The following is a 10,206-nucleotide window of genomic DNA, read 5'->3' as shown; positions in this document are numbered from 1 at the left end:
CATACCTAAAAGTGTAGGTATTTAGTTTAAATAAATTGGTTTTTTTTTTCATATTTTTGCTGGGTTATATTATTATGGCTTGGGTAGGTACTTATAAGTTTTGTCTTGTAGATCTCTATAATTAAGTATCTCTTGAAATAAATCAATTTTATGCAGTGTTACAACTTACCGTAATATTATTATTAAAAACCAGAATGCAAGGGATGTATGGGCCGGTTATAGCACTATTAGCGCCCTGGGCGAGATTTCTTCGGCGCCCAGGGTGCTGATAGTGCTGTATGGCAAAAAAGGCACTTGTATGGACAAGCGCGTAATTTTGCCATATTATTACAAAGGTGAAAAAATTACTCTTTCAGCGCTGCTAGTTTCACAGCGAACTCAATATATTATGGGTAACACAACCTAAAGTATTATCACTTGGTTTTGTTACACCTATACAGGGACTCTTCGAAAAACCTCACAAACTGTCATCTTTGTTTATGTATTGAATATTGTAAACCAATATCACTTCTACGGTTTTATTTGTTTAGAAAAACGTTGTATCTTTTGTGAGACATTTATATTCTATATTAATGTATAGATTTTATTATTCGTAGTTACGTAGTGTTTATATTATAACAATGTAACAACAATACATAATATTATTATATTCACTAAATACTGCTGTGCTCGATCAATAAAAACAATATTTTATCAAGTTAAATTAATATTATGTTAAAGTTTAAACTATACAATTAAATACTGTAAGTAGTTGTAGATAGTAGATAACTGTTATTATGAAATATAATCATTTAATAATATTTTAAATGCGCAATAATTATGTTTTTTAATAACTTTCCCAATCTCACAAGTGGTCAGTCTCACAAGACGTAACAGTCTTATTTTTTGTGTTTAAATTAGCATACAGCTTTCAAATAAAACAATGCACTTTCAACTTTAATTTATTTATTTAATAACAGGCATTTTACATTATGTTTTCTTAAGAGTAACTTCCTTTTAATACTTGAGCAATAAGACAGTATCTTCTTTCAATTTAATCAGCATCGGTAAATACTTTTAAATTCACTTAAGTAATAATTTAAGTTGTTAAATAAATGCATCTGTGAAGAAAAGCAAAAACAATTAAATAAAAACACGGTTTCCAACCGACCTATAATTGCTATTATCGTTTACAAACAATAAAGTTTTTAAAATTTATTTACTTAGCACTAAACTACACTAAACTATTTTATTATAAAATAATTTATTGCGTAGTAATAAATAAATAGTATTATATCAGTCTAAATTCTAATCTACGTCTAGTTAAAATAAATAAATGCATTTAATGTACAAATTATTTCATTAATAATGTACAGTATTTACGATTGTTTAGAGATATTTCTTACTCGCGTTCTTAGAGAGCTGGTGTTGTAACAACAAGTGCATGATAGGACTTAATAATAATTAAGATAATAAAGGAAATTCTAAAAATGTTAATGTTGGTACTCCATTGCACTATACTAAGATTCAAGTAAGTATTGAGTATAAGACATATTAGGTATGTGGTTTTAGATTGTGCGAGTGGATATACCCCGGTTTATCTGCAGTGTTTATATTATAAACTTTATGTAAACCAATTATTATTTTGATCAACTAGACTCTATATATTCTAGAGTCTAGACTCTTGACACCAAAAAGACAGAAACAGACTGAAGATATTATTATGGTTATAGCAACAAAAACAAATTAATATTCGTTGCAACGAATCAGTATTTCCAAAAAGAATCCAACCTATAAATATGTTTATCTTGGTATCTTCGCAGTCTATCTCTAGCTGCAGTGCCGACCTTTGTGAGGACCCGGGCGGAATGTATTTGTGAGGCCCTTTGCCATTACAAAAAATACCTTGCGAGGCCCCTGCAAGAGCGAGGCCCCGGGCGGTTGTCCTGTTCGCCACGCCCTAGTGCCGCCACTGTCTAGCTGTATACTAGTGTACCCCAGTGATGGTCTTCAACCAGGGCTTGTAGTAGGTGGTCCTCATGTAGACGCCGGGCAGGTAGGGCGCGGCGCACTTGATGCCGTGGGAGACGGTGCCCACCAGTTGCCAGCGGCCGTCGTCGCGTTGGACCACGAGTGGACCACCGCTGTCACCCTGGAAGACAATGATGATGTTTAAGAGAATCTTCGATAAAAAAATACTTCAAAGGTTTCATAAACAGATACGGTCTTAGAGAAAAACCTAATAGCAACAAATTGCTAATTCGATTTTTTGCTAACAAAAAGGTAGACCTGCATAGTATAATTATCTATAATAATAAGCAACGTATTGTATTTGGCTTTAAAATGAGTCTAAATAGACATAATAATGATGACAGTAAGAATTATGCACAACCTAGCTAAGATAATGTGTAGACATGATTTGATGATGTCATTACATCACGTCAGTGTGCGATGTAGGAAAATTTGAGTATGTACATTGACCGAAAGCGCATTCAGGCAACTACTTGACATAGTCCGTGCTTTATGCAGGGTTTATACGGGCAGTGTTAAGGGGCCCTTAGAGACAAACGACGAGTCTACGAATAGATATAATAAATAATCATACCTCACAAGAGTCTTTCTGTCCGTTCGCATATCCGGCGCATATGAAGGAGTTGAGTATCTTCTTGTTGTGTCCAGCCGTCAGGAACATCTCTTGGCACGCGCTGTTCTCTATCACTGGTACCTGAAACATGCATTTTTGGGATTAGTCTTGATGGTGCACAATATGGGAGATAATTTTATAAGAATATAATATTTACTATTATTTTATTAGTTCTATTGTAAGTACATAATATTGATATTTAATATTACATTCATGATTGTGCGCGTCCTATCTGTTATCCTAATCCAATCACTCTCCGTAGGCTGCTGGACGAGATTTATATTAGAAATAAGCAGATCCTTTGTTGTCTGTACTGTATTAATTATTATTTTGTAAATATGTTTCGTGTGCACAATAAATCATTAAAAAAGTAGGTTGGATTTTTTTTTTTATGAAATAAGGGGGCATACGAGCAAACGGGTCACTTGATGGAAAGCAACTTCCGTCGCCCATGGACACTCGCAGCATCAGAAGAGCTGCAGGTGCGTTGCCGGCCTTTTAAGAGGGAATAGGGTAATAGGGGAGGGTAGGGAAGAGAAGGGAAGGGAATAGGGGCGGGTAGGGAAGGGAATAGGGTAGGGGATTGGGCCTCCGGTAAACTCACTCACTCGGCGAAACACAGCGCAAGCGCTGTTTCACGCCGGTTTTCTGTGAGAGCGTGGTATTTCTCCGGTCAAGCCGGCCCATTCGTGCCAAAGCATGGCTCTCCCACGTATAAATTGCACTAACTCTCTAGAGTAAATGGTAAGCCTCGGTAAACTTTCGGAAGATATTAAACTTTTGTATTATATGCATATTGTATCGATTATTCAATATGTTAGTCGTGATTTGTCGGCTAGGTTTGACGTAACATGACCAATCACGTAGGTCCATCATCTGCCTATGAATAAACATCTCTGAATGTGCCTAAGGTTCGAAGTACTATACTATATTATAAGAGCACTTGCGCACTAGGTCACTTGCACTTGCACAATATTATGAACTTAATCTCATACACCCCATCTTCTCCCACCAAGCCCAAGTCTCTGCCAACTGACCTGCACCTCTTGCAGCACGGCGGGCACTCCCCCCGCGTACTTCAGCCGCCCCCAGCCCGTCACCGTCGCCATTAGGCCCTTGAAGTCCGCGTTGTCGGGCGGCATGCAAATTGGGACTGAAATCGTAGAATGTGATCATTAACATTAAAAACATTCCTTTTTGAGGCACTAAATTATATAACAGGAAGCCGGAAAGATTTTGTGACAAGAAGATGACGGCAAAAATCAGTAAACGTAACCACGTTTACTGATTTTTGCCGTTTAGGTACTAACTTCTACATAACAATTTCGTGTTGTACAATCAGAGAAGTTTAGCTTCATGGCTAACATTGAATTGACATAAGCCGACCACATAACGTAGGTCCGTCAACTGTCTGGGAATCAATTTCCTCGATGGTACAAAATAATGTAAATGCAAGAAATAAAGGCTGTGCTGTTAGTCCGTAGACTAAAAATTACCACATTGTCACAAGAAGATGGCGGAAAAATCAGTAAACGTGGTTACATCACACATGACAATTTTGTACAGGGAAATAATTTATCTAATAGATATCAAATACCATTTAACAGATAAATATTGAAAACATACTGATATGAGCGTCGAATTTAACAGGTGAATCCAGTTCCAGCAGGGCCAAATCGTTCTCGAAAGTCGCAGCATCATATTGCCGGTGGACGATAACGCGGCGCACATTCTTCGCGACAGGCTTCCGGGGCTCGAAGTCACCAGAGATGTCGTTCTCTCCAAACACAGCAACGAGAGAGGCGAGGAATCTGAAATTGATAAAGCACTTGTCAGTAAAGTTCAAGGAGCACTAAGGTCTAGAATAATACCTACCGTTGGTGTTCAAACATTTCCAACTAATATTAACTAAGAAAATAGCTAAGTTTGATATATATCTCTAGAAGTCTATAATAAAACCAGTACAAATTAGCCAATCTTGATGTGTTGGGTTAGTGGATGTAAAATAAAAAAGACTGATAGACAATATTGAAATGTTTTAAAACGAAATTATTAAAACTTTATATCTAAAGGGCTAAATTAATTCAATCCAATGAATCCAATAAAATCTGGGTTCATTAGATAAAACATAAGTCTAATGACATATAATTCGTACCCTGGTTGACAATGAGCAGCAGTCGTGACATATCTGTTGGTGATGAGGACACCACCACACTTATTCTTGGTGAAGAGCCCGAGCCAGGTGGACTCCCTCACCAGAACCTGCCAGGGCCATTCGCCAAAGTTGGCGTTCTTACCGCCGACGATACGACCCGACTTGATCAATGGACGAACTCCGCATACTGGAAAATATAAATTAAACAAATTAGCTCTCGAACCTGTGGTTCACTTGATAGTAAAAAGATACATTACAAAGTTACAAACGTTAAGATACTAAATAAAAAAACCATTGAAAATAATGTTTTAATCGGTTATGTAAAGCAGTGACTCGCTAAGTGTTCGCCGCGGGACACTGGTATGCCGTGGTTAGCAGTTGGTGTGCCTCGAAAAAGGTCATCGTACATATTTCTAGTGTTAAGTGTCAAAAAGGAACATCTCAGGATGATCGATGAAGGGGTGGGAACTCTGAGTTCCTTAGACCTTATACACACTGATTTATTTGTGGTGTACCTCCAAATATATTTATGCTCCTAGATGTATCTTGAACACAAAAAGTTTGCGGAACATTAATAATAAATAATAATAATAATAAATATCTATGGACGCTTCACACCACGTCAGTCTGGCCCCGTGGTAAGTACCTGAAGGACTTGTGTTACGGGTACCAGACAACGGAAATATATTTAATATTTTATACTATACATATATTTAAGATTTTTATTATATGATACACATATTTAATACACAGCCATGACCCAGGAACTTTGAAAACTTTTTGTTCCGTCGGCGGGATTCGAACCCGCGACCCCGGCTTGAGCTATCAAGTACCAACAGCCCACCAACTGAGCCACAGAGGTCGTCAAATTAATGTAGAGAGTACGATTTGTACGAGTGTAATTTATTTAAAAAAAATGAAAATATACCTAAATTGTTGTTAGTATGGTTCCTAGAAATGTCATGCCGCAATGAAAGTAAAAACGTGAACAATCGTGTTGTTCAGTTAAATTAGTGAAATTGATCTAGATCCGGATAATCAATTTTATAATCTTCAACAAAAGAAACCTAGGCGATTGAAAGTTATTAAACTTGTATTTAAATATTGTGCATTTTCGAAGAAATTAATGAATAGATGGCATAGCTACTTCATTGGGTCAGAATTTGTAATTTAGTTTGATCTGTCGACTGAGTGTGTCATAACGCGACTAAATTAATGATGAATAGATGGCATAGCTACTTCATTGGGTCAGAATTTGTAATTTAGTTTGATCTGTCGACTGAGTGTGTCATAACGCGACTAAATTAATCTGCCTATGAATCAATTTCTCTGATATCACATAATATTATATTTATCCTTACAATTTTTGTCGTTGTAATCAACAGGTTCTAGATATTCCTCCGTCGTCACCTCATCGGCCGGTTCTGTCGAGGTAGTGGCCGCAGCTGTCGTCGTGGTGACTTTCCTTGTCGGCTTACCCTTTTTTGTAGTCGTTACCTGTAATTTATTATAATCATCGGGCAGCGACCAAACTTTATTCAAACGTAGGACTAATTTATTTTTCAATTCTTAACAATTTACAAATGATTTTTTTTATTCACAGGCTTGTACTAGCCTATAAATAATTATTTGCGCTAAAATATTGTTAAATTCATAAAAGAATCAGACTTGTAAACTTTCGAGAATTTTTGTTATTAATTTATGTAAATAGCAGGTTATAAATATTGTATACATTGATGGATTAGGGTGCCGTGGTAGTATTTAACATTAGTATTTAAATTATTATTCATGAATTTAGTTGAAGCACTTTTTATTATAAAATAAATAATAATTTAAATAGGATTGACTTTGATGTGGTAGTAACTTACCGATTTCTTTGTGCTTGTCGTAGTTGGGGCTGGAGTAGTAGTTGGTTTTCTTACCGCAGTGGTGGTTACTTTCGAGGGTTTTTTGGTTGTTTTGACAGTTGGCTTCTTTGTGGTGGGATTTGTGAGTCTGAGAGGTTTTTTAGTCGTAGTCGTAGGTTTCTTTGTGGCTATAGTCTTCCTCGGTGGTTTCAGTGTCGAAGATGGAATAGTAATAGATGGAACATTGGGTTTCTTATCTAAGATGACAATATCGTGTAGCTCCTGGAAAGTGCCTTGAAGGCTTCCTACTATTTTGTTTACGAACAAGTTCATTTTTTCGTTTAATTTTTCGTCTTCTTGCCATGTAGGTGTCGAAATATCGACGTCAGTGATGTGCAAGTCCAACTCATTGTCAGAGATAGCGACACTCGTATTGAATACACTTGGATTTGATCCAGTGGCGTTTAGCATAGGGTTCCTCACAGGTGGGAAATTAATCAGATCATCGGACGACGTTTGGAATTCCGGCCGTAATGTAGAAACGGTGTATAGCTCTGTGTAAGGATCGTAGCTTGGAATAACAGTTGTAGTTGGCCTTGGACGTATCGAGGCTTTGATGGGTAAAGGCGTAGTGGTTGGTGAAGGCTTTGGAGTAATAACAACGGTGGGCGAAGACGGTTTATCGTTTGAAGGTTTCGGTTTTGTTTGAGTCTGAGATGGTTTATTCATATAAATGTTATTTGTAGTTTCAATATTGTTATTTACAGTAATTTGACTGATCGGTTTCTTGAATGGCTCTTGAGATATTTCTACAAAATGTGTTTCTTCTGAAGATGAGGGCTTCGTTGGTGGAAGAGAACTCAGAACGATTACTGTTGGTGTGACACTGGAGAAAGTATCAGGAGCGGTTTCGTAGGTATTTATTATACTGGGAGATGGGGTAGCTGGACGCCTTAGTGGTTTTGAACCTGTGACGTAGCTTGTCGATGGTGGACGCTGTCGTGTTGTCGTCGAAGGCATGGGTGTTGTAGAGCTTACATAGCTAAATGTTGTGATCGTCTGTCCGAAATCTTCAGGGTCAGTTGGATATTTATTGAATTCTTCAATAGCTTGACTAGTAGATTGACTAGGTTTAGGAGACGAATGTTCAGGTTTTGTTGGTTTTGGTTTCTGATATTGAGGTTTACTGCTAGTTGTTGTCAGAACACTACTAAATTCTGGTTGTTGCGTAGTTGCTATTTTGGTATTGCTGAACGATACAGGACTACTTATTACAGTGGATGGTTTCATTGTGACAAAGTGCCCAGTAGATATAAAATTAATTGGATAGCTGCTTATCAACGTACCAGGTGATATTGTTCCAGGGCTAGGAGATGATTTGTTTTCTACAAAATCTATTGTTGATGGCGTAACATCTTCTTTCATGCTTGGTGTACTTTCATTTAACATTTGTATTATGCTATTGATCGATGATAATTCGGGTGGTTTCTGCGTATCTTTGGTAATCGTTGACACCATTATATACTTTTCGGTAGTTGTTGATTTTACAGTTGTTTTATCAGGCTTTGGTTTAAATACTGGCTTAACTGGTCTATGTGTCGATATGATTATTGACGGTGATGATGGATGAGTTGAAGGTGGTGGGACGGTCGGTTTCGTTTGCATTGATGATATTTGAATATTAAAATCTGAAGGTCTTACTACGTTATCAACGACAGAACCATTTTTATGAATAAGAATAGTTTCTGCCATCCCATGATCTATAGTACTATGGGTATATAATCCATCCTGCTTATCAGGTTTTACGTAAACAAAACTGTTATCTTTAGGTGGTGTACTCAATAAAGTATTAGTTATTTGACTCAGTCCCTCGGATATTATTTCTGCTTGAAGTTCAGTACTCGAATCTTCTTCAGCCTTCGGAGTGGATACGACAACGTTGTTCGAATTCGGTCTATAGCCAGGAGTAACTACTGGTTTGAAGCTGTTGTGCCATGCAGTGAGCTGCTCGTCGTAATCTTCAGTATCAGTTTCTGCATCGGGGTAATCTAAGTAGCTCGTCATAACTACTCCAGGACCTTTTGGTATGTGAGACTGACTGTCAGATTTGAGTTGACAGCACGCCCCAAACAGGAATCCGTCCATGCAAGTTCCCACCACTTCCCCTCCTCTTTGTATACACTCATGGTTGAACATACATATCGTGTTGCCCCGGTTATACCTGGCTGCTCTAGCGGCCTTGCAGTAAGTGGGAGTTATTCTGTATCCCCCGAATAATTTCCTTCCATCTGCAAAAGAAAAAAACAAATTAATTGCAGCGTCATTTTAATAATATAAGTGATTTGCTTGTGAATTCTTATTGTACTACATTAAGCGTGTTTGATGACCAATTTACAGACAGTAGAACGTTTCTTTGGACACTCCATTAAGACCATAAGGTCACTGCCAGGATGCCTGCGCGTACCCGTTCTGAATAGTAATGAAGACACAGATACGTTCCGAATCAAATCTGGGACCACTTTCTTTTTTTAATAGATTGCAATTTCGAAAGTAGGATTCGCATATATTTAATTGTGCCTTGAATACTACTCTTAAGATACGATCTAAGGTAAAAGTAAATGTTATTTTTAAATCAACCCACATAGACTCATAACTATAACCTAAATTATCAAAGCTATCATCAGTGAACTGCTTAATAATGAAGAAACATGATATTCACAATTAAAATTTCTATAAACTTTCGTACCAGGTCTTATGGTTTTGACTATGATGACGATGATGTTGATGATAATCATGATGGTGACTAAAACAGTATATCACTGTCGATAATCATTATAGAAATCGTCAGTAATCGACACGTTCTAAGCTAATGTAATATCTAACTCGATTAAGCCTCTAAATTGACCAGTTTTCTCCGGCAATTTTCTATATTAATTTTTACTTTCCATTATTTAATTTTCACAGTTTCACGTCGTTTGATGAACTACGAGCTTGCTATAGGTTTTTAACATCTTATATAAATTAATTATATTTGGTATTTTAATAATATCAATAATACATAATAATATACATATTTAATATTTTATACGATATCCAGAAATGACTGTTTTTTTGGCTACGATAATCTTTTTTCAGATAATAACCGTTATCAATTTAAGGGTTTTCGTTTTAGGCCACATAATATTCCATCACCTTAAAATATAATTTTCACCGAGTAAAACCTGTGTCATTAAAAATCTTGACCATCGAATTGGGTTAAGATGACCACGAAAGACTATAAGACATGGTCGAGCAAATGTGTGTTTTATGTTAATGGTGTCGCCTTATAAATGAATGCATTAGATCAAGTAGAAAGTATTTCGTGGTCGTCTGTGACCAGAATTATCATTTCCTTGAAAAGATTGAAATGTTTTGCTAAAAGAGATGCTTTTACTGTTTCTATGCCTATAACAGAGCCCGATCTTGCTATTCGCTCCAGGCAAATATTATGTTTGTCGCCCTATATACACAGAAAACCATAAATGCCTCACGACCTAGTTTTGGGGGGAAAATTTAAATATTTACACTTTCCAACCTGAAGT

The 10,206-nt window shown here is 36.8% G+C and overlaps 1 protein-coding gene across 1 annotated transcript; it reads right to left on the bottom strand.

Moving 5' to 3' along the window:
• Nucleotides 1-1,930: 1,930 nt before the first annotated feature.
• On the bottom strand, nucleotides 1,931-9,420 carry LOC121736284 (serine protease filzig). The gene is made up of 8 exons (XM_042127381.1): nucleotides 9,372-9,420; nucleotides 6,647-8,913; nucleotides 6,140-6,275; nucleotides 4,779-4,965; nucleotides 4,250-4,434; nucleotides 3,661-3,776; nucleotides 2,585-2,704; nucleotides 1,931-2,131 (listed from the first exon to the last, which is right to left on the bottom strand). The coding sequence occupies exons 1-8, from the start codon at nucleotides 9,418-9,420 to the stop codon at nucleotides 1,967-1,969; spliced, it is 3,225 nt and encodes a 1,074-aa protein (XP_041983315.1). The 3' UTR covers nucleotides 1,931-1,966.
• Nucleotides 9,421-10,206: the final 786 nt, after the last annotated feature.

The sequence above is a fragment of the Aricia agestis genome, chromosome 2, assembly GCF_905147365.1.
Source record: "Aricia agestis chromosome 2, ilAriAges1.1, whole genome shotgun sequence".
In the NCBI taxonomy this organism is placed as follows: domain Eukaryota; kingdom Metazoa; phylum Arthropoda; class Insecta; order Lepidoptera; family Lycaenidae; genus Aricia; species Aricia agestis.
The sequence above is the reverse complement of the archived record's forward strand: the minus strand, read 5'-3'. Positions and strand labels throughout refer to the sequence as shown.